A 24,707-nucleotide genomic window follows, 5' to 3' on the forward strand; every position below is an offset into this window, starting at 1 on the left:
GCATATCAATTGCCTTCAGTTGCTAGCAGTACTCCTTGCCCTGTTCCGGTTCTGACCATTGCTGTACAGCAAGCACGTCAACCGTAGCACAGATCAACCATCAAGTTGGTCTACGCTCCCTTTGCATGTCACAACTCACCCGCCATCTCCTCCTATGGAGTCAGCAGTGGCTCAGGTCATTGTTGCACCATACTGGACCCAACTGGACCTGTTCCCAGAACTGATGCTCCTTACGACAGCCCCTCCCTGGCTGATTTCATTGTGTTTAAGAAATCAACAGATATGTCTGTTAATGGCTCCATTGCTCAACTCTGCAAAAGCAGGTTGAATATAGAAAGTCGCTTAGATGCTTTCCAGAGTGCAAACGCACATACGCACTGGATCGTTTGAGAAATCTGGTTTGCCAGTATTAGTACAGTTGCAACTGAGTGTGATCTTGCTTTCATGTAAACAACAACTCAATAACATACGCTCCAACATACACAGCACAAAGATCTTCAGTGCCCCTGATGAATAATGCTTTTCTATTGTCAGTGATAGTTGGTTTATTTTCACTTAATATTTTTGTGGTTTTAGTTGCATGATCAGTCAGGAAATCATGATTATCATGATCAAAGTGATTTTTGGTGAGAACTGTGAGAACAGATCTGACATCATTAGCATTGCTCTGATGGTTTTCTGTCAGAAAATGTACAAAATGTGTGATTTCTTAGTTTTACAGCTGTTTATTTAATCAGAACTCTCAACAACACATTTACATTGAAGACATTTTATTTGAACAAGTTTTATGTCATAAAACAGATGGTATTTATACTTTCTCTTGAACTCAGCTTATATGCACGTATTAATGTTGCTCTAGAGTTTTGCCACAACAGAAGATCTGGCCACCAGAACCACATCTGAGTCACACTGGTGAGCCACATTGGTGGTAACATAAAAAATGCAGATTATTGGGATGAGAGCAAAAATAAAGCACACAAATGTGTCATTTAGGTGAATTTTGATCAGTCAGACCAGCACGTTTGGCTGCGGCCCATCCTTTCTGCCAGCCGTGATGGTGAATGTTTCGTCCTGTGACGACTGTAGCCAGAAAAAACACAAAAGCAGCGAGTCCAACACCACTGAATATCAGCACACGTTCTAGCATCGTCAGCCCATCTACACAGAGACACAAAACATTCATAAACCAATTACAACAACATGCTCGTTCCAATAAAGGCTCATCCAGGCTCAGTAACATGCTTGTTACTATTGCTGATTCGTGTTTGGGCAGCATGCTTGCTGCCAAGGTGCACAATACTCAATTGGCAACACGCTTGTTGTTATGTGCTTAGCAACATGCTTGTTGCAAGAATCATACCACCTCCGGCTGGATCGTTTAGGATGCTATGCGCAATTCGCAGTCATCCGTATTAATCATGCTCGCTTAAGGCTGCATCTTTTATTATGGTTGGGGGATGGTTTGTTTTGGGGGAATGTATCGCTGCTCCCTGCTCTGACCAGGCATGGCTGCGGGGAGTTTTGCCCAGAACAGTTCCATACTGCCAACCTTAAATTGCTATCACTATTGCATATTACTATCATTGTATTATTGCTTGCATTTTTTATCATTAATAATCTTTGACGATAGTGGTCTGACAGAAATATCTGATATATCAGGAAAAAATGTTTTTTATAGTGAAAAAAAGTTCTTTATATTGTTAAAAATTGTATAACTTATAACTCGATTTCCACTCTCACCTGTGATCTCAACATCTTCTGGTGCTTCTGTGACAGAATGAACTCGGTCTGCCAAAAATATTTTAAATATATGATCATCAAACACAAAGAGTTTCAATATTATTATAGCAGCAAACTTCTCAAAAACAAACATGATTTGAGGAATAAATTATTCAGAGCACAAACACAAAATAAGAAGCTTTAATATCCACAGAATCTTTCTATTGCACAAAAGGTTCTTTATAGTGGAAAATGGTTCTATAGATGATATAAATGTTCTTCACACTAATAAAACAATAGTTACTTTAAGAACTGATCACTAGAAGGTTCTTTGTGGAAACAAAAATGGTTCTTCAATGGCATTGCCGTGGGAAAAAATGTGTAGTTCTAGTGATGAATGAAATAAATTGAGAAGCAGTAAAATAATTCTCATCAGTCTCAGCATTAAAAATAAAGCTTTGAGAGAGTTGAAAAGTCAGCAGTACTAACCCTGGAGATGTAGTCTGATGGGTTTGTGAAAGTGCCTATCTTGATTCTCTGATCTTGTTCCACAGAAATAAAGACCCGAATCTGACTCTGTTAGATTTTCAATAACTAGAGATGCAGTGTTGCTCCCACTATCTGATTTAACTGTGATACGAATGTCTGGATCTTCTCCCCAAGCTAGGTTTCTGTAGTACGACCACACCATTATCTTTAGTTGTCCAGAATCAGGATCCTGATGATACCAGGTCATGTCATGTCTGCTGGTCACGCTGCACTTCAGACTGATGTTTCCGTTCAGCTGGAATCTTAACAGAGTCACATTATGTCCTGAAACATCTGGGGGAAAAAATCATAAACTGATTCTGATTGATTTAGATAAAAACATTGATTATGTTTAAGGATAAAAAGGTCAATGATGTGAAATTGTAAAGTCGAATAAATTTACCGCTAGAAGTGATCTGAAGAATCCTGCACAAAAAAACACAAAAGAACAAGATCTTCTCCATTGTCTTTCGTTCGTAACAGCTTTGATCAAACTGCAGGTTTAAATGCACTGCAGAGACACTAAACCACAAAGAGCTTCACTTCCTTTCTTCAGCAAAGCTTCTGCAGCTTCATCATTTGGTTTTGTTTCGATCCTGTGGTGAGATACTATGGAAAAACAAATGTAATTTCTACATTAGTTCAGGCAAGAATAGAAAAAAATTACATGTGTAACTTAATAAATATCTTTCCCTGCTTCTTAGTCCTCTTGAACGCCCTCCAGTGGTTCAAGTCTTTCCTCTCAGTAGGTTCTTCAGGAGGGGTGAGGTTTCTAATTCACATTATCTCTCTACTGAGGTTCCTCAGGGCTCGGTGCTGGGACCGCTTCTCTTCTCCATCTACATCTCAACACTGGGATCTTCTGACACTCAACTCTACTTCTCAGTCCAACCAGATGATCCAATGGTGGTTCCTCACATCTCAGCCTCCCTGACAGACATTTCTGGCTGGATGAAGGACCATCACCTTCAGCTAAACCTCTCAAAGACAGAACTGCTTGTGGTCTCTGCCAAACAAACGCTTCATCACAACCTCTCCATAGGTTCGTCTGCCAGGAACCTTGGAGTTGTGATTGATGATCAGTCAAACTTCACAGAGCACATTGATAGATCAGTCCGGTCCTGCAAATCTGCCTTATACAACATTACCAAGATCAGGATCTTCCTATCAGAGAATACGACACAACTCTGTGTCCAAACTCTTCTTCTGTATGCAGACTGGAATATTGTTCTCTTGCCCTTCTTGTGCCAGCAAGATTTTTCTCATCCTCACCTTATATTTTTATGTCAGTCAGGAAATTGATTCTGCTTTGCACGTCATTTATGTGAACCCATTTTCCCCTGAAAGCGTAGGAACAGTTTTAACATCATCTTTGTTAAAGTGAAAGTGACGTGAAAGCCAAATATAGTAACTCTGCATTTACTCATCCAGCGACCTTTGGGTTACCAGTCGGACTCGACAGGCCTACTATACTTTACAATCATGTATTAATTGTTATATTTTAATTTGAATACATTTTTAACACTTGATTAAATTGTTAGTTTATGTAAATGTATATTAAATCATTAAACACAGAATCCCCCCCAAAAAAACTAAATGGAAAACAGAATTTATGTAAAAATAAAATTGATTTCATGGAGCCCTAAATTAGAAGCTGCTCTGTGGAGTTTAATTGTGAACAAACAAGTTTGCATTCATTCTCAAGATCTAACAAATATCTGACTAAATTATTGATGTCGTGTGATATGGAAAAAACACTGTGATTGTGAAGAAAATACTGCGGTTACACCCATTGAGTTACTAGTTATCAGCATGAATGCTGTGAAAAGCACACAAAACAGGAAAGAGCTTTGCGATTGACTGTACAAATAACTTTGACAAGAAATTTGAGGTACATCTTTTCAGACTGTCAATGTGTTGAATTTTGAGGTAAAATCATACCCTATTGGATTGAAAACTTGTTTACACTTAAAAATAATGAGTAAATTTTAAAGCAGTGAAATCAATAATATATAACATTAAAATTTAAAAAACAGTATTTTACTAATAATAACTTTTCGTTGAGTAATATTAGGTTTTATAGTATGATAAATATTAACTTTTAATTTCCTCTAACCCTTTGTGAAATACTCCACACAACCACAGATAAACATGACACTGGCCTTTATTGGTGATGAGTAAGGCATATTTTAACATGTATACAATATTGTCTACATTTAAACTCATGTAACAAACATTAACAAAGTAAAAATTATACATTTAAAAGTAATTCAAGTGTAATCAACCGGTCTGTTCCTGTTTCCACCGTATCAGCGCTGGTTCTGGTGCCTGAGATCTAATTTCAGACCGCCGGAGCGTTTCACTCATAGCTGAACATTTCTTCATAAACACACAGTGCACACTTTTGAGATCATGCAAATTTATTTTGTTCATCATCTTTAGGAATAAACCTTTTATGCAAGGCATGAGGCATTTCAATCACATGAAAAGACAGATGCGACACTCGTTTAGGTGACTCACATTGAGTCCAGCCTTTAGTTTAAACTGATAATCGTTTGTTTTACTCTCATTTTCGCAGTTTTCCCTATATAATCCAGTCATGCAACAGCTCTTTTGCCTCTCAGTCCGGCTGAGGGTCGTGTTTCAGTGGGAAAGTGACGTCAGAGCATATCCTCTATACTGAGACAGTGTTCTGATGTTGAACACGGAAGCGCTGCACTGAGTCTACAACATAAACAGTGTATGAGAATGACAGCGAAGAGATTGCAGAATAAAGTCATTATTTCTGTTTTGTTTTTGCACAGAGGGAGAGTAATTAATGACAGAAATCTCACTTTTGGGTGAACTAACCCTTTAATAAATGAAGTCATTTTGCTCCTCCAGTGAATTTATCATAATTTAAGAATGTTTGTACATAAAAAAATGCTGATTATTGGGATAGAGTGTAAAATAAAGCAGACAAATGTGTCATTTAGCTGATTTTTGATCAGTCAGACCAGCACGTTTGGCTGCGGCCCATCCTTTCCTCCAGCCGTTATAGTGAATGATTCCTCCTGTGACGACTGTAGCCAGAAAAAACACAAACACAGCGAGTCCAACACCACTGAATATCAGCACACGCCCCGTCACTCCATCTATAGAGACACAAAACATTCATAAACTAATTAATAAAGAAACACAGACAGATCAGACACTAATTCTGACAGGTTGAAACTGATAAAATGGCAGTAAATACACATTCTGTAATAATGTGAGTATAGTTATGTTGCTCAGTAACTATGAACAGTTACAATACTTAAAATTAAGGTTTTTATTTCACTTTGATGGTTCAATGAAGAACCTTTATCATCCACAGAAATGTGTCCATTGGACAAAAAAGTTCTACATTATTAAAATTGGCATAACTTATAACTTGATTTCCACTCTCACCTGTGATCTCAACATCCTGAGGCGGTTCTGTGACAGAATGAACTTTGTCCTCTCTGTCTGTAAGCTTGTCTGGAAATATTTTAAATATATGATTTCAAAATTATTATAGCAGCAAACTTCTCAAAAACACACATGATTTGAGGAATAATTCATTTCTGGAGCACAAACACAAAATAAGAAGCTTTAATATCCACAGAATCTTTCTATTGTGCAAAAGGTTCTTTATAGTGGAAAATGGTTCTATAGAGGATATAAATGTTCTTCACACTATGAAAACATGCTTCCTTTAAGAACTGATCACTAGAAGGTTCTTTGTGGAAACAAAAATGGTTCTTCAATGGCATTGCCATTAAAAAAGTGTGTAGTTCTAGTGATGAATGAAATAAATTGAGAAGCAGTAAAATAATTCTCATCAGTCTCAGCATTAAAAACATTATGAAGATGAGAAAAGTCAGCAGTACTAACCCTCGAGCTGTAGTCTGATGGGTTTGTCAAAGTATATCGGTGAATGTCTGAAACTTCTTCCACAGAAATAAAGACCCGAATCTGACTCTGTTAGATTTTTAATACCTAGAGAGATTTTGTCCATTGCTATGTGCCTCTGTCTCTGACGATCGATTTGATGGCTTTCCGATATGTCGCCGTTGACAGACACCAGTAACTTTAGTTGTCCAGAATCAGGATCCTGATGATACCAGGTTATGATGTCTAAATTGGGGATCATGTTGCACTTCAGACTGATGTTTCCGTTCAGCTGGAATCTTAACAGAGTCACATTATGTCCTGAAACATCTGGGGGAAAAAATCATAAACTGATTCTGATTGATTTAGATAAAAACATTGATTATGTTTAAGGATAAAAAGGTCAATGATGTGAAATTGTAAAGTCGAATAAATTTACCGCTAGAAGTGATCTGAAGAATCCTGCACAAAAAAACACAAAAGAACAAGATCTTCTCCATTGTCTTTCGTTCGTAACAGCTTTGATCAAACTGCAGGTTTAAATGCACTGCAGAGACACTAAACCACAAAGAGCTTCACTTCCTTTCTTCAGCAAAGCTTCTGCAGCTTCATCATTTGGTTTTGTTTTGATCCTGTGGTGAGATACTATGGAAAAACAAATGTAATTTCTACATTAGTTCAGGCAAGAATTCAAAAAAATTACATGTGTAACTAAATAAATATCTTTCCCTGCTTCTTAGTCCTCTTGAACGCCCTCCAGTGGTTCAAGTCTTTCCTCTCAGTAGGTTCTTCAGGAGGGGTGAGGTTTCTAATTCACATCATCTCTCTACTGGGGTTCCTCAGGGCTCGGTGCTGGGACCGCTTCTCTTCTCCATCTACATCTCAACACTGGGATCTTCTGACACTCAACTCTACTTCTCAGTCCAACCAGATGATCCAATGGTGGTTCCTCACATCTCAGCCTCCCTGACAGACATTTCTGGCTGGATGAAGGACCATCACCTTCAGCTAAACCTCTCAAAGACAGAACTGCTTGTGGTCTCTGCCAAACAAACGCTTCATCACAACCTCTCCATAGGTTCGTCTGCCATAACTCCTTCCAGGAAAAACAGGAACCTTGGAGTTGTGATTGATGATTAGTCAAACTTCACAGAGCACATTGATAGATCAGTCCGGTCCTGCAAATCTGCCTTATACAACATTACCAAGATCAGGATCTTCCTATCAGAGAATACGACACAACTCTGTGTCCAAACTCTTCTTCTGTATGCAGACTGGAATATTGTTCTCTTGCCCTTCCAGAGTCATCAAGATTATCATCCTCACCCCATATTTTTGTGGTTTTAGCTGCATAAATGCAGTCAGTCAAGAAATTGATGGTGCTTTGCACGTCATTGATGTGAAATCCTTTTGTGCATATCATTTTCCCATGAAAGTGTACATTTTTGCAGCTATGATGAAGTTTAGCATTGGTAATGATCAGGTTTTCTGACAAAATCTGCACATAATTTCATTTTTACTGCTGTTTATTTGATCAGAACATGCAACAACACACATTTATCATTGAAGACGACTGTTGACATTATTATTAAACCAAGCTTTATGTGACGCAGAATACACATACATTTACTCTTAAATCAATATAAAAAGTCTAAAGATATAGCCAGACACATGACTCGTGTTCATTTTAACATGCATCCTATTTACAGACTTTAGTGCACAGCATAAATGAGTACCTCTGAAACTTAAATTCAGCAATTTCTCTTTACTTAGAAGACATGTTAGGGTTCTCTAGAGATATGATGTTCCAGCAAGTCTTGATCAATTATGTCAAAGCATGTCAAAATTCTTCAGGAAAATAAGATTTTCTTATCAAAGTGATAAAATCTTGTGTTGCAAAAATGAGTAAAGTTACTAAATAAAAGTAAATAAAAATGTTCTGGTGTAAGTTATCGTTATAATATATCGATGTCTTCTGAGTTTCGTGACACTCTGCTGCCCTCTGCTGTCTGTATCTCACAACAACCAGATCAACCAAAAGAGGTGAATTCTTGTACTTTAAAGCACTTCAATAAGATTTTAGTGTTGATTAATGACTTGTTTAGGGATTCCCAAACTTTAACAAACCCAAAGTCCCTCTGAGATTTGAAGAGAATATGTCAATAATATAACAACACATTCACATGTTCACACATGCAAAAAAAAAAAAAAAACATTTTCTTAGTGTTTTTGTCTTGTTTTCCATTAAAAATATAAAAAAATGCTTAAATCAATAGACATCGATTTACTTGAAAAGCAAAATGAAGATGTTAACACAACATTGAAATGAATTGAGTTTATGCTTAAAATAAGAACAAAAATCTGCCAACGGAATCTGAAAAATAAACTTATATTTCCAAGGAAAAGTGAGTTTTTTCTGACCCAGTTGGCAGATATTTGTTCTTGTTTTAAGCATAAACTCACACACACTTTTATCCATTTTTAGTAAACAAAACTTAATAGTGTAATTAATTAGTTTCACTTCTCCAGTAAATTTAGCCTATATTGATTTAAGACTGTTTACATGTTTGTACTGGGAAACATGACAGAAATACTGAAGAAGAACATCATTTTTTGCAGTGTATGATCAATCAGTTCCAAAAATAAATACAAAACCTGTGCAAAGTGAAAGAAAAAGAGAAAAAAAGATGGAGACGCAAACTTCACAAATCTAGCGTTTAGCAGTGTTGCCAAGTCTGTGGTTTTCCCGCGGAGTTTGGCTACTTTTACACTGTTTATTTTTTGAATTGGTTGAAGCGACCCCAAATAACATCATATCTAGCCCCAGGAATGCGACTTTTACCTGAGGAGCCCCTCCAGAAACACGGATTTTACCCCCCAAAATGCAATTTTTACTGTGGGACACCATAGACTGTAAAAAAGATGGACGACGCGACGCCGCTTCCTTCCATTGTATTGAACTGAAGCCAAAATGGGCCGATGAATGGGCGCTGACACGTTATGCAATACGTCAAAAAAAAAAAAAAAAAAGGCTTGGAGCCTGGGCATGCGCAGAAGGAATCGTCAGTTGAGCCGGAGGCGGAGTCGCGATATCAAACTTCCGCCCAGACGACTGCGTCATCATTCATGTATTTTAAATAGACTATAAAAATTATACACAATTTAAAAGTCTACCTATAAAATAATAGGCTATTCTGTTTCTAGAGCAAATTCAGTAGATAAAATCAATATAATATGCCACTAGAAACAACTCTAAATCGTCAGAAATGGTCCTGCCATTTTAAATCAAGTTCAACTAAAGTTACAGGAGATCGATTGCTGTAATTAGAGTAAGCTATCATTAGTTTTGTCCTGCTAATTATTATTTTATACCCATAAAAATAATAAGTAACTGCCAGATAACGATCACCTGCTTTTTCCCAACATTGTTAACATTAGGTGTGTTATCTTAACTAATAACATTTATTAATTAGCTTATAACACCCACATTTGATGTTACAGAAAAAAAGTTCAGTGATCCGTCAGATCCTGTAGGTCGGTTAGTACAGTTTACTGCTGAACAACTCATTTTGTTGGTGTTAAATAACAAAGAAATCGAAAATTAACAGTTAGTTAATACATCTTCAATCTCCTCTCGAAGCTCCGACAGTCCTCAGACAAGCTGTCAATCAACTTCGAATCATGACGACACGCCCCGTTTTTATAGCATCAAATTGCTAGCTAAAATCTAAATCATCAAAAAAACGAACAATTGAATATATATCAGCGTGACAACAACTACCTTAAATGACCAAAGCCATCTTTCAGAAAGTTTTATTTGAAGCAGACTTTATTTTTAAGTTTTCACTAAAGTCTCATTCGACTGCATTGAGAGGGCTGGGTTTATGACCTGTACTGCATCCAGCCACCAGGGGGCGATCAAAGAGCCCGCAGCTTCACTTTTCAGAACGTATGAGACACACCCGTGGGACACCCACTGAAAAGCGATTAATTTTGAGTAGCAATTGGGCAGGTTTTTTTGTGAAAACCTGGCAACTCTGCCGTTTAGTTGATCCTGGTAAGTGTTTATTGTCAAAGTTGTAAGCACGACAGCATTCTTTTTCCATGAGGGGGTTTGGCTTCATGTCACTGCATTTGTTTACAGTAGAATCCAACCAACAAGATGACGACTTCAAAACTCCTGAAGTGTTTCCAGATAAGTGTCCCATATGCATCAGACGTTCAGCTTTCACGTGCTATCGGAAATTTGGAAATCATGACGAAATGGAGGTGCGTTCATGTGCAAATTTTACTATTTGTGATAATTCTGAGAGCATGTGAAGGTAGCATAACCCACTGGCAACTCATTACCAGGACATTATCCATTAACTTTACGGACATTTCTATTAAATCTAAAACACAATGCAATGTAACATTTAAAATACAGGTAAAACACCTGTAAAAAATAAGTACGGAAAATCTCTTCAAATTAATACAGTAGTGTCGTATTTTTATGGATTTAGATTAAATTATGGATTAGAGTAAAGGTCTGCAAAAAAAGAACAAAAAGTATGATTTTTGTTTTTCGCAGTACACCCTTGTGTGCACAAAGTCGGTAAGTTTTAGTCCAATGCGATAACATTATCTATCAATAAGAAAACCCTCTCCGGCGAAAATGACCGGAACCCCGCGTCAGGGTTAAATCTCAGCCCGTGTTGTCTCCTGTGGTTACTATGGTAAATGAGCCCTGAGGAACAGATGTATTCTTCTCTCTGTCCGCCAGAGGTCGCTGTTTCACCTCTAGCGGTCACCGGGTCCCGCTGTTAAAGCGCTTAATCCGCGGGGGGCGTCCGGCTGTCCCGCACCTTCACGCGCCCGTGACACGGACGGACACTCGCGCTCAGCACAGCACAGTAACGGGCGCGCGCAGCTTCTGCATTCTCCGGTCTGTCTTATTTCTGCGGATCCGCCGAAGGTCTGCGTTGTTGTCGTTACCGACGCGCTTGGAAACGGCCGAGATAGTTACGGCGGCCCGTGCATGGATGCATCATGTCTTCGTTTGTGTGCCGGGTTCAGTTTTTAGACGACACCGATCCGTTCAACAGCACCAATTTTCCGGAACCGACCAGACCTCCTCACTACACCTTCAGAGAAGATATTCCTCTCATCAATCAGATCGCAGGAGTGCACAGACTCCTCAAAGCTCCTCACAAGGTCAGACTGCCGCAGAAACTTATCAGTTCACTAAAATATACTTTATTGATGTTTATTTACTCACAGTACTAATATATGTTTTTAATAAAGTGTCTAATAAACTTATAGCCTATTTAGAATAATTTTTAGTGTTCTTTAATATGATGTTTCAGAATGTAAAGGCTCAGTTGAATGAGTTTGATTTGTGATGGTCATTTTAAAGCGCGACAGGTGCGGCTCTGAGCCGCTTTTAGAGCCGCTCATTCATTCACTCTGACAGACAGACTGTGTTTATGAGCAACATGTGAGATATTAGTCAGTTTTATACACACAATATAAAAAATATAAAATATACGATTTATGTTTTGTATCATATTTGATGCATTATGGCTCATATATATATATATATATATATAAAAAAAAAAAAACAGCTAAAATTTATTCAGAGACTCAAAAATATGCCATCTGGTGCAGATACTGATATTTATGTCATTCTGAAGCTTGTAATGTAAATCAAAGAGATCTTTATACCATGCATATAAGTATCAATATCTTCCAATAATATGTCTTAGTAAGTTGATATTTAAATGCTTAGTTCTATGATCAGATCTCTGTAGTTTTAAAACATAATGAGAGATGAACAAATAAACCTGAAGATCATAATTGTTACTCATGATTTTTTATAATAAATAATGTCTGGAGAATCAAATAAACCTGAAATATTACTAACAATATCAAAGTTATTGTTATGATAAAAATTGGGGATGCACCGATATGAAAATTTAATAACCAATAATTCTTTATAACCGATAACCGATATATTGGCCGATAAATCTAAATCCAAATTTTTATGTAATTTTGGAGAGCCTGATTACAAAAACAAACATCTCACGATTAAAAGCCATGTCCCAAACACACAATTATAATGTTCTCATTATAATATTATGTAGCCGATATGACATTATTTTCCTTTTTAAAGTGATTTCAATCATATTTCAAGCAATTCAAAACCATCATGGTGAACAGTGTGCATCTGAAGGAAATAATCCAGTATTTATTGGCTTTCATATATATCAGCCAAATTTTCTTTAATGATAACATTAAAAATGAACAAATATCGGTAGATACTGATAACCGATAATTCTTTATATTTGAAGGCCGATAACCAATATATTTGCTGATAAATCTAAATCCAGATTTTTATATATTTTTTGAGAGCCTAATTACAAAAACAAATGTCTCACCTTTAAAAGCCATGTCCCAAACACACAATTATAATGTTCTCATTATAATATTATGTAGCCAATATGACATTATTTTCCTTTTTGAAGTGATTTCAATCATATTTCAAGCAATTTAAAACCATCATGGTGGACAGTGTGCATCTGAAGGAAATAATCCAGTATTTATTAGCTTTAATATATTGGCCAAATTTTCTTATCAGGCCGATAACAATAACATTAAAAATTAAGAAATATCGGCCGATAACAGATAATTCTTTATATTTGAAGGCCGATAACCGATATATTGGCCATCTAAATCAAAATTTTTATATAATTTTTGAGAGCCTGATTACAAAAACAAAAGTCTCACCATTAAAAACTGTCCCAAACACACAATTATAATGTTTTAATTATAATATTATGTAGCCTATATGACAGACTTGCACTGCACATGTTGAACTTAACTGTATTTTCCTTTTTGAAGTGATTTCAATCATATTTCAAGCCCTTCAAAACCGTCATGGTGAACAGTGTGCATTTGAAGGAAATAATCATTTATTGGCTTTAATATATATATCGGCCAAATTTTCTTATCAGGTCATTAACAATAACATTAAAAATGAACATATATTGGCCGATAACCAATAATTCTTTATGTTTGAAAGCCGATAAAAGTTTCACCATTAAAAGCCATGTCCCAAACACACAATTATAATGTTCTCATTATAATTTTATGTACTTTACATGACAGACTTGTGCTGTATATTTTACCGAACTGTATTTTCATTTTTAAAGTGATTTCAATCATATTTCAAGCAATTCAAAACCATAATGGTGAATAGTGTGCATCTCAAGGAAATAATCCAGTATTTATCAGCTTTAATATATCGGTCAAAAATCTGGCCGATAATGATAACATTAAAAATGAACATATACTGGCCGATACGGATATGGTGGCTGATATATCGTGCATCCCTAATAAATATCAGCGCAGATTTGACAGCAGAGAGACAGAAGGACTGCAGGAGATTTGATCATTTACAGTCCTTAGAAATTCATGTTTTATAGTGTTTGTGCACAAAACATTTTTCAGCACATCAAGATGTTGAGCGTTTGTGGATGTAAAGGGTTAAAGCCACAGATTATTAGGTCTTAAAGGACATTTAATGTCACACACAGAGATTATAGTGCACTTCATCATGTAGTGTGTCTGATCAGTAAATACTGCAGATGGAAACACTCTTTAATCACATGTTCTCTGGGGATCTTGTGCTCAGATGAGCTCAGTTACGTCTTTTATTTCACACTAAATGCACTACAATGTTTGTGTGCCTTACAGTGTTTCCCAGGCCATATTTACATGACTTTGCATGTTTGTCAGATCTCATCTGTGCATCAGTGATGGTAACGCTGCTGGATGCGAAACACAGTCTTTTTATTCATAATGACAAAGAACACGCAGAAACAAAAGACCAGCTTAAACAAATGTAAATAAAAGGCAATACAGCAAAACTGGGTCAACAGCATGCTAATATAATGTCATTGTTTATGAATATTATTATACATTCTGTTTCGGCTGTTGAAATCACACATTTTTATATTAAATTTGGCAGTACTGGATTGTAAACACGGATTTAAATCATGTGTTTTTCTTCATTAGTTTGATAGATGTGTGTATCTACTTCTGGTTTCTCTCTGTTTTCTTTGTGACATTGTGTTTTTCTGTGTCAGTCTGTCATTGGAGGGAAAGTCATGGGCAGTAATTGGCGGTTTCGGTCGAATCTGTGAAATAAAATAGAGGTCAGGGCTGCTCCCAGATTGCCGCAGCGGGTTCCCATCAAATTACGCATACTCACAAACACACGTGATGATGATGATGATGATGTATCTGCCTCAAAATATTTTGAGGTCTTTCCTCAAAACACCCAAATTCTTCTTTTTCCTACTTATTATTACCTGTTATCAACACTCTCAGTCAGTAAGAGTGTAGCGCTGTAAATATTAAAGTATTAAATATTACATAAATATTAAATTTTTAAAATAAAAATAATTAGGCCTAAATTTAAGATTTATTTATTTGCATATAAAATTTCCATCCATTTGTGTCACGCAGTTTAAACATAAACTAATAAACTTAATGTGATGCATATTTGTCCGCACTTAAAAATCAAGGCATAGTTTATCATTATTAACTATTTGCATCTATTTAATTGTATTTAAATAATCATATTTTCAAAATGCATTTATTCAAATTGCTTAGAATCAGCATAAATGTGTTTACTGTGAAAACAATGACATTTATTTAGTTGAAAAGTATGAACATGGTTAAAATGTCTAGCTGTGAAAGAATCAATATTCAATTGGATTCATTGATGATAAATATGACTAAATATGTTTCCATGGAGCCCAGTGAAGCTCATTCCTGTAATACGGAGAGCTGAACTCCAGTCCAAAATCTTCTGCATGGACTCCAGCGTCTGTCTCACATTCTGGGTTATAAATAGATGGGCTGAATCTCATCCACAGTGTAAGTGGTAGTTAGTGAAGTTCCAGCGACTGTCCGACTGTCCTTTACTGCAGCGCAGAACACTTAACCCTAACGCCACGTGCTTCCCAACGGAAAGACAAATCACCACTGAGATCTCTGTAGTATAGTATTTCCTGAGGGAAAGTCTTACATCTCAACAGTGTCTCAAAACGCTGCTCAGATTTGTCTGCATTAAAAAATCTGTTATTTCTGTAACATTTATATTTATATGTTAATAATAAGCATTATTATTTATATATTCATAATAACTAAATGTAATTGTTATATATAAATTTGGCTTGACTGAAAAACATATTTAGCAATACTGAACAAACGTAATTAAACATAGGAAACTTCAAAAGATCCCATTTATGATGGAGGAGAAAAGAGCAGTTTCTTCCCCGACTGCAGCAACTTCCATTTTTATTACTGATATTTTGTGTCAGTTTCCCAGGAAGTGTCACAGTTATGTTCTCTTGAACACATGGGATGGAAACACTGCTTTATTTGCAAATGTTTTATGTGATATTCCAGATTTATCCAACAGCGATTCAGCTCTATGTCTATTAAACCTTTGACAAGTCTGATCACAGCGAACATTCAGATCTGTGTTCTGATCCAGAGAGAGAGCTGTTGTCATGTTTAGGTATGAAACAGCTCCACAAACAGTCTTTTCAAACACACAGTATCATTATTTCTGACTTATAATAATTCATATTAACACAGAAGTACTGAGATAAAAGTTTATAGTTTGAATATAAACACTGATGTCTATGGTAGCGATCAAAATGACCTTTTGAAAGTAACTTCAAATAAAGATCGTATCAATTACATAATTTTGTCATTGAATCATTCACTCAAAAGATTTGTTCAAAAACGCTCATTCATCCAGTTATGAAACAAGTCAAGTCTTAATGAGTGAGTCATTGAATCATTCACTCAAGAGATTTGTTCAAAAGCGATGATTCTTTCAGTTATGAAACAAGTCAGGTTTTAATGAGTGAGTCATTGAATCATTCACTCAAGAGATTTGTTCAAAAGCGATGATTCTTTCAGTTATGAAACAAGTCAGGTCTTAATGAGTGAGTCATTGAATCATTCACTCAAGAGATTTTTTCAAAAGCGATGATTCTTTCAGTTATGAAACAAGTCAGGTCTTAATGAGTGAGTCATTGAATCATTCACTCAAGAGATTTTTTCAAAAGCGATGATTCTTTCAGTTATGAAACAAGTCAGGTCTTAATGAGTGAGTCATTGAATCAATCAATCAAGAGATTAAAAAAATCAAATTGCAAACTGCAGCAATTAACATTTTGTCAGAACCTCTAGTAAATTACATGTTATTTTTGTTTAGTTGTCTATTCAGAATCATGAGAGAATCTTGATCTCTGTTTTTAAACAAACAAAATCATGATTCTCAATTTATCAATAATCATGTAGCTCTAGTCCACATTTAAGAGCTTAGATCAGTGTGTGTGTGTCTGTGTGTGTGTGTGTGTGTGTGTGTGTGTGTGAAAGAGAGAGATGCGGTTGTTAGCAGGTGGAGTGTTTGTTTGTGTTGTAGTGATCGGTTGATTAAACTTTGCATCTGACTCATCAGTGTGCTGTCAGTTCTAGATGTTTCCTCTGATCTATGGTTTGCTGTAGATCCTCTCAAAGCATCATTTGATCATTGATTTAATGGTGCTTCATATTACTATTGATTGTACATAGAAACAGGCAGATCTCACTCATGCCGTCTCTCTTCTTTCAGCAGGTGTAGTGTATGATTCATCCGTTTGTCCGTCCGTCAGCCAGTTGCGCGACACATTCTTGGATGTGATGAGTTTGTTGACCCTAAATCACAGCTGAAGTCTTGAGCTGGAAAGCGAGTGTTTGATTAGGGTTTGGCTGAGTTCAGACTCGATGGAGACGCAGGTGTTACGACCTCGGAGAAGCCAAACCCAATGAACGTCAGCACTCCTTCTCTCTCAGCTTCAGATAAACCAGAAACACGCTGTGTTAGTGTTAAAATGTTAGTTAAAATGCTCTGTGCCTTTACACATACTACATATGAGCTGATGATAATTAACATTATACATTGTACTGATTTTGAAAGTCGGAATTGCGAGATATAAAGTCGGAATTGTGAGTTATAAAGTCGGAATTGCGAGATATAAAAGTCAGAATTGCGAGTTATAAAGTCGGAATTGCGAGTTATAAAGTCGCAATTGCGAATTATAAAGTCGGAATTGCGAGTTATAAAGTCGGAATTGCGAATTATAAAGTCAGAATTGTGATTTATAAAGTCGGAATTGCAAGTTATAAAGTCGGAATTGCGAGATATAAAGTCGGAATTGTGAGTTATAAAGTCGGAATTGCGAGATATAAAGTCAGAATTGCAAGTTATAAGGTCAGAATTGCGAGATATAAAGTCGGAATTGCAAGTTATAAGGTCAAAATTGTGAGATATAAAGTCGGAATTGCGAGATATTAAGTCAGAATTGTGAGATATAAAGTCAGAATTGCAAGTTATAAGGTCAGAATTGCGAGATATAAAGTCAGAATTGCAAGTTATAAGGTCAAAATTGTGAGATATAAAGTCGGAATTGCGAGATATAAAGTCAGAATTGTGAGATATAAAGTCAGAATTGCAAGTTATAAGGTCAGAATTGCGAGTTATATAGTCGGAATTGGGAGTTATAAAGTCGGAAATGTGAGTTATAAAGTCGGAATTGCGAGTTATAAAGTCAGAATTGGGAGTTATAAAGTCGGAAATGTGAGTTATAAAGTTGGAATTGCGAGTTATAAAGTCGGAATTGCGAGATATAAAGCCGGAATTGCAAGTTATAAAGTCAGAATTGCGAGTTATAAAGTCGGAATTGCAAGATATAAAGCCGGAATTGCGAGTTATAAAGTCGGAAATGTGAGTTATAAAGTCGGAATTGCGAGTTATAAAGTCGGAATTGCGAGATATAAAGCCGGAATTGCGAGTTATAAAGTCAGAATTGTGAGATATAAAGTCGGAATTGCAAGATATAAAGTTAGAATTGTGAGATATAAAGTCAGAATTGCGAGATATAAAGCCGGAATTGCGAGTTATAAAGTCAGAATTGTGAGATATAAAGTCGGAATTGCAAGATATAAAGTTAGAATTGTGAGTTATAAAGTCAGAATTGCGAGATATAAAGTCGGAATTGCAAGATATAAAGTCGGAATTGCGAGTTATAAAGTCAGAATTGCGAGTTATAAAGTCAGAATTGTGAGATATAAAGTCGGAATTGCAAGATATAAAGTTAGAATTGTGAGTTATAAAGTCAGAATTGCGAGATATAAAGTCGGAATTGCAAGATATAAAGTCGGAATTGCGAGTTATAAAGTCAGAATTGCGAGTTATAAAGTCAGAATTGTGAGATATAAAGTCGGAATTGCAAGATATAAAGTCGGAATTGCAAGATATAAAGTTAGAATTGTGAGTTATAAAGTCAGAATTGCGAGATATAAAGTCGGAATTGCAAGATATAAAGTCGGAATTGCGAGTTATAAAGTCAGAATTGCGAGTTATAAAGTCAGAATTGTGAGATATAAAGTCGGAATTGCAAGATATAAAGTTAGAATTGTGAGTTATAAAGTCAGAATTGCGAGATATAAAGTCGGAATTGCAAGATATAAAGTCGGAATTGCGAGTTATAAAGTCAGAATTGCGAGTTATAAAGTCAGAATTGTGAGATATAAAGTCGGAATTGCAAGATATAAAGTTAGAATTGTGAGTTATAAAGTCAGAATTGCGAGATATAAAGTCGGAATTGCAAGATATAAAGCCGGAATTGCGAGTTATAAAGTCAGAATTGTGTGATAAAAAGTAGCAATTACCTTTTTAATCGTTTTATTTAGAGGCGGAAACAAGCTTCCATATGACTCTGATGCACATTTTAGAGCATTTTACCAAATTTCTCAGGTTATAATATTAATAGTCATATTCACCAAGGTCATGGGATCGCATGTGCAAACATTCTTTTACTGTCCCCAGACTTTTGAATGGTGTAAATAACATATAATGAAAATAGAAGTAAAGGTTTCGTGTGTCTATGCACATTATGGTTTAATTTATATGCACACCTGTGTTTGACACGAGCAGCTGGTCTTCACACTCTTTGGTCATGCATACTAACATTTTAGCGTGTGAACCCTTCAGCACGTGTGTGTGACGTGTGTGTGGAGGTCGATGTCTGTTACAGCAGACGCTGGAAGCTGCAGGTCGAATCTGCCAAATTAGCCTGACGACCGACCGCCGTGTGATTGTTGATCAAAGCTACAAATCCATCGCCACGCGCCCTGAATGTAGTTCATACTGGCGTGTGTTTCCCAGGAGCGCAGTGAAGTTGAAGTGAAAGCACATGTGTGTGTGTGAGTGTGTGTGTGTGTGAATGTGGCGTGTGGCGCGTGTTCCTGTGCTTTATGACCGGCAGTAATTGCATTTACTGCTCTGTAATGTCTGAAACAGAGAAACGCTGCTCTAACATGACACGTCTCTTACAGTCATTTGTTTTATTGCTGATCCTCACAAAATTACTTTTATTTCAGCACTGTCAGTCGTTTGAAAGGGTGGTCAGTTACCCACAATCCCCTGCTGGTTACCTGTGATGTGTCTCTGTAACAGAGGCAATTGATTCGCAAAAATGATGCACTGTTTCAAAGCGTTCTTAACGCCACATGCTGGTCAAAACGGTGTAAATGCAGAAAAATCTCAACTCAAACATGCATAAAAACACCTTTTATAAAACAATATCAAATGTTTTGTTGAAAATGTCTATTAAATGTTAATTACGAAGTGTCTGTATAATATGTGTTATTTTTTTAAATCTTGTTTTGTATTTGTTTAATGGAGAGCTGGTTAATCAGACCAGTGAGAGACTTTTAACTACAACTCTTACTTTTTATTATGGAAATGTCTATAAAAACTGATCTGAGATCAGGTAAAAACCATACAGACACTGGTTCATGGGTTGAACGAGAACCACTGACATTTCGAAACATTTCGAAAAATGCAACATTTCTCATTTCCATTTAGTTATACTTGCTGTACTAAATTAACTAAAAATTTGAGTGTCAGTCAAAAATTACAGATTTTTTTTTCATTTCACTGAAATGAATGTACTATATTTTTGATGATGTTTTTTATTTAATATTTTGGATTTTTAGGGGATTTTATGATACTTAATTATATTTACGCTGTAGTTATAATCCATTTATTCCAACTTAAACTGTCATAAATCTTGAATGCTTTAGAGCACAGACTTAATTTTGATCTCCTTTCAAAGAAGACACTTGACAGATTATTGCTGGAGTGAAAAAAAGTTTTAAAAAGTTAACTTTAAAAAAGTTACAGAATTGCAAATGCAATTTGTGTTCCAAATTTGAGGTTCATATCTCAAAAAATGAGCTTTCAGTAAGATTTTGTTTGGCCGCAGTACCAAAAGTTTCCACTAGATGAAATTCGTCTCCGTTTCATTTCCAATGCACTCATTTTTGATTATTTTTTCAGGACCATTTAACCTTTTCAAATCATGTCCATGATTTTTTTTGTGTGTGTGTGTGCGTGTGTGTGTGTGTGTGTGTGTGTGTGTGTGTGTGTGTGTGTGTTCACATAGGAAGTGCCAAAACTTTTACCAAGTTTTATACCATTGTGATGAAGTAAAAAATGCAGAAAAAAATAAATAAATAAAAATAAATAAAAAATTTTGGTCAAAAACGAACAAAGAGCACCAGAGGGCTAAATAGACATTTAAAATAAAACAATATTGAATAATAATATATAATAATAATAAAAATGACAAAAACACAAAAAAATACTAAAAACTTGAAAAATGAAAACATAATATAAATTGAAAATATGAAAGAAATCTAGTGCCACTGTTGGTAATGTGTATGTGTGTGTGTGTGTGCAGCTCGATGACTGCGCTCTGCAGCTCTCACACACCGGTGTGTATCTGGATCTGGAGTCGACGCTGGACGAGCAGAGAGATGAACTGGAGGGATTTCAGCAGGACGACTGCGGAGGGTGAGCCACACGGAGTACATACTGCACTGTGTGTGTGTGTGTGTGTGTGTGTGTGTGTGATATGAGCAGATCTCCTCACTGCAGTGACAGCAGCTCTCACACAAATCACCTTAACAGATTTCCTGAGAGAGAGAGCGAGAGAGAGAGCGACTTGTATGCAGTATTCTAAGTGCACTCAGTGTGATTTATCGTCTCTCCGTGTGGAATAGCTGCTCTCCTCACTGCACCTGCGAAGATAGCAGAGAAATAATGTTACAGATCATGTGATATGAAAATGTGTTTTTTCAAAATGTTAGAGACTCAAAATAATTTAAAAGTCTTTTCTCCAAATGTTTCTTCCATACTGTGATGTACACGACTGGTCAGCTGTGTGGAATAATTATGATTTTTTTACGTTTTGTAAAAAGTCTCTTCCACTCACCAAGGCAGTATTTATTTGATCAAAAATACAGTAAAATAGATAAATATTTTTACAATGTAAATCAGCTGTTTTCTATGAGAATATATAGTAAAATGTAATTTATTTCTGTGATCAAAGCTGAATTTTCAGAATCATTACTCCAGTCTTCAGTGTCACATGATCCTTCAGAAATCATTCTAATATGATTTTTTTATTTTATTTTTCAGAATTCTTTGATGAATAGAATGTTCAGCATTTATTTGAAATAGAATCTTTTGTAATGTCATTTTTTATTCATTTAATTCATCCTTGATGAATATAAATATTGACTTCTTTATTTTTTTTGTCTTTTGAATGCTGAAAATTCAGCTTGGCATTCCAGAAATAAATTACATTTTACAATAAATTTCAATAGAAAACATTTATTTTAAATTGTAATAATATTTCACTGTTTTTACTGTACTTTTGATCAGATAACCTTAAAAAAAGTGATGATTATTCTAAACTGTTGATCAGTAGTGAACATCTGAGTGTAATTGATTATTGAAAAAGAAGAAATGTAGGGCGGGACTTGCTTCTGTCTGTCGAATGTTGATTGGATGTTGATGTGATCCGTTTTCAGAAGGGAAACAGTGATTATTTCCCCATTTATAGCTGGAGTTTATTATGGGATCTCTGGAAGTTTCTGGAAGGTTTGTAAGCTGCGCTGCTCATTGCTTCTCTCCCTTGTGTCTTGTTTTTTGTCTTTCTCGTATCCGTGATTCTAGGAAAGGTGAGTTCATGGAAAGAATGAGGAGTCTGGGAAACCAACAGACTCAAATATCCTTGTATCTGTTGGAGGGTCAGTAAATACGGCCCCGGACGAGAGCTCGGATCTGACATAAGAAACACTCTTTTAGGTTTATGTTTTTCACACAGACTCTGTGTTAATGGCCTCTGATTGGCTGATCTGCCCGTGTAGGTGATGAGGTGTTGATATGTAAATGCAGGCGCTCATGTATATTAATGAGCTCTTTGAGTCTTTTACGATTCCTGCAGTTTACTGACAGTAGATGTTCTGGATGAACATCAGATCCCGTGTTGGCGGATTTGCGGGATGTCCTGTGATCCGTGAGCTATTTTCCATACGTCACTGAGTTAAATTGGTTTGAATGATTCAGATGCGGCGTATGTGTGTGTGTGTGTGTGTGTGTGTGTGTGTGTGTGGGATGGTCTATATCAGTGTGTGACGCTCCTGTTGCCTCTCCATCTGTGGAACTCAACACACACACAAACTCTGTCACAGTTTCTTTCTTCTATTAGTAAATCATAAAGTGAACGATTGATATATCAGCCGTTTCATCTATAGGGTGAATTCATGTCAGAAAGTGACACGAGTTCTGCTTTGTTACTCACAATTTGTCAGCCGAACCCCTGTGAGTTAAAATATCAGGGACTTCAAGTAAATATTTTAAATTTCAATAATGTCACATGACATGCAGCTAAACAAAAAAAATGTTTTTAGTAATTGTTTTATTTTTATTGGTTTTATTTCAAAATTATTTATTTGAATTGTACATTATTTATGATTTAATAGCCTAATATTGTTTATTTTTTTTGGTTTTATTTAAAGCATTTTTTTAATTTAATTTTTTTTCATTTAAAATTATTCAATTGAATTTTTTACAGTTGTATGATTAAATAATATTTATTAAGTTTAATTGTGATTGTTTTTAATTATTAAATTATTTTAATTTTACATTTTTGTGTTTTAATCAATTTTTAGGTTTTTAGTTTTTAATTTATTTTCATTTTACATTTGTATGATTTAATATGTTTTAATGAATTGTTTAATTAAAATTATTCATTTTAATTGAATTTTTATTTTAACATTTTTATGATTTAGTACATTTTTGGAACTGTTTTTTTTTGGATTGTTTTTACTCTAAAATGATTTATTTTAATTTGACATGATTTCATGAATTATTTTCAGTTCATCGACTCATAAACCCCAGTTAGGGAACCCCTGTTCTAGATTTTGGACATTGAGAATCTCCTGGCAGTCGATTAAAGCTTCTGCACACAATAAGACGGTCTGTTTGTGTGTCGGTCAGTCTCTCAGTAACGGTGCTCATCGTTTGAGTTCCCCGCGTGTTCAGAGAGCCGCCGTCGCTCTGTTGTGTTTGTGTTTGGGGAACGGTCTGTCGCTCCTGCTGTGATTGACAGCAGACGAACAAGCTTCTGTTTGCTCTGTGTGTGTGTTCTGACGTCCGTCTGACAGCTGATTGACATGTGAATATCTCTGCCGTCAAACAGACCTTCTTCTCAGTGTGCGTGTGTGTGTGTGTGTGTGTGTGTGTTTTAGCCGGACTGTCGGATGGTGTCTAACTGGTTACTGTAAGCAAATGGCTGACACACAAAAAGCTCCACGGTGATGAAGCGGCAGAGACGGCGAGCGGCTGAATGAGTTTATCCTCCGTCTCTCCTGTATTTATTATTGTTTGCATTGAGGGGTCAGAGGTCAGCGCCGGTGTAAGTCCGTACCTCCTGTGGTTCGTATCAAAAGAGAGAAGATGCATAAACGTTTATATTCAGGGACTGATAATCGCACACATGATGTGCATTTCAGGAATCATGGGAAATCAAATAAGTCAAAGAGGCAATTATAATATTATTTGAAATAAATGCAGTTCTTTTGAACTTTCTGTTCATCAAAGAAACCAGAAAAATACTGTTTTCAACATTGATAATAATCATAAATGTTTCTTGAGCATCAAATCATATTAGAATGATTTCTGAAGGATCATGTGACACTGAAGACTGGAGTAATGATGCTGAAAATTCAGCTTTGATCACAGGAATAAATTATACTTTGCTATATATTCACAGCTGATTTACATTGGAATAATATTTCACTGTTTTACAGTATTTTTGATCAAATAAATGCAGCTTTGATGAGTAAAATCCAAACTTTTGAACAGTATCTGGGTCATTGACAGATAAGGTTTTCAAATGTGTGAAAAACATAATGGAGATATAATTAATTTTGAAGTTTTATTAAGTGTTAACAATGAGATTATGTGGTTTTTATAATCAATTAACACTGATTTTGTCATTATTTACAATATGGACAAAATATGTCACTAAAAAAGTCATTCAGTTTAACCAAAAATTCGGTTTTACCGAATGACGATATTTTCAAACGATGCTAACAGGCTGATATCTAGC

At 35.7% G+C, this 24,707-nt stretch overlaps 2 protein-coding genes across 9 annotated transcripts in view; one reads left to right on the forward strand and one right to left on the reverse strand.

The window, feature by feature from the left end:
- Positions 1-861: 861 nt before the first annotated feature.
- On the reverse strand, positions 862-2,762 carry LOC137037383 (uncharacterized). Its single transcript, XM_067411345.1, has 4 exons — positions 2,651-2,762; positions 2,209-2,541; positions 1,741-1,788; positions 862-1,158 (listed from the first exon to the last, which is right to left on the reverse strand). Exons 1-4 carry the CDS (start codon positions 2,709-2,711, stop codon positions 986-988), a joined length of 615 nt encoding a protein of 204 aa, XP_067267446.1. The 5' UTR covers positions 2,712-2,762; the 3' UTR covers positions 862-985.
- An 8,187-nt stretch (positions 2,763-10,949) lies between these two features.
- The window catches only part of fhod3a (formin homology 2 domain containing 3a), a 65,979-nt gene continuing 52,221 nt past the window's right edge, over positions 10,950-24,707 (forward strand). For 6 of the 8 annotated variants that reach the window (XM_067411321.1, XM_067411323.1, XM_067411325.1 and 3 more), the window contains exons 1-2: positions 10,950-11,331; positions 20,988-21,100. In XM_067411321.1, the coding sequence (XP_067267422.1) occupies positions 11,167-11,331; positions 20,988-21,100 (278 nt within the window). In that variant the 5' untranslated portion in view covers positions 10,950-11,166. Of the gene's footprint in view, positions 11,332-20,987; positions 21,101-23,635; positions 23,772-24,707 lie in introns of those variants that run through there. The other 2 variants (XM_067411327.1, XM_067411328.1) reach the window with 2 other exon arrangements.

This window comes from Chanodichthys erythropterus, chromosome 15 (assembly GCF_024489055.1).
Source record: "Chanodichthys erythropterus isolate Z2021 chromosome 15, ASM2448905v1, whole genome shotgun sequence".
Taxonomy (NCBI): Eukaryota; Metazoa; Chordata; class Actinopteri; order Cypriniformes; family Xenocyprididae; genus Chanodichthys; species Chanodichthys erythropterus.

Excerpts from the sequence above, each read along its gene's own strand:
- LOC137037383 (XM_067411345.1), bottom strand. The coding sequence starts at position 2,711 with ATGGAGAAGATCTTGTTCTTTTGTGTTTTTTTGTGCAGGATTCTTCAG. Across the intron at positions 2,542-2,650 it reads TCTTCAGATCACTTCTAGCG|ATGTTTCAGGACATAATGTG; the intron begins GTAAATTTATTC and ends TTTTTCCCCCAG. Across the intron at positions 1,159-1,740 it reads AGAAGATGTTGAGATCACAG|ATGGGCTGACGATGCTAGAA; the intron begins GTGAGAGTGGAA and ends GTCTCTGTGTAG.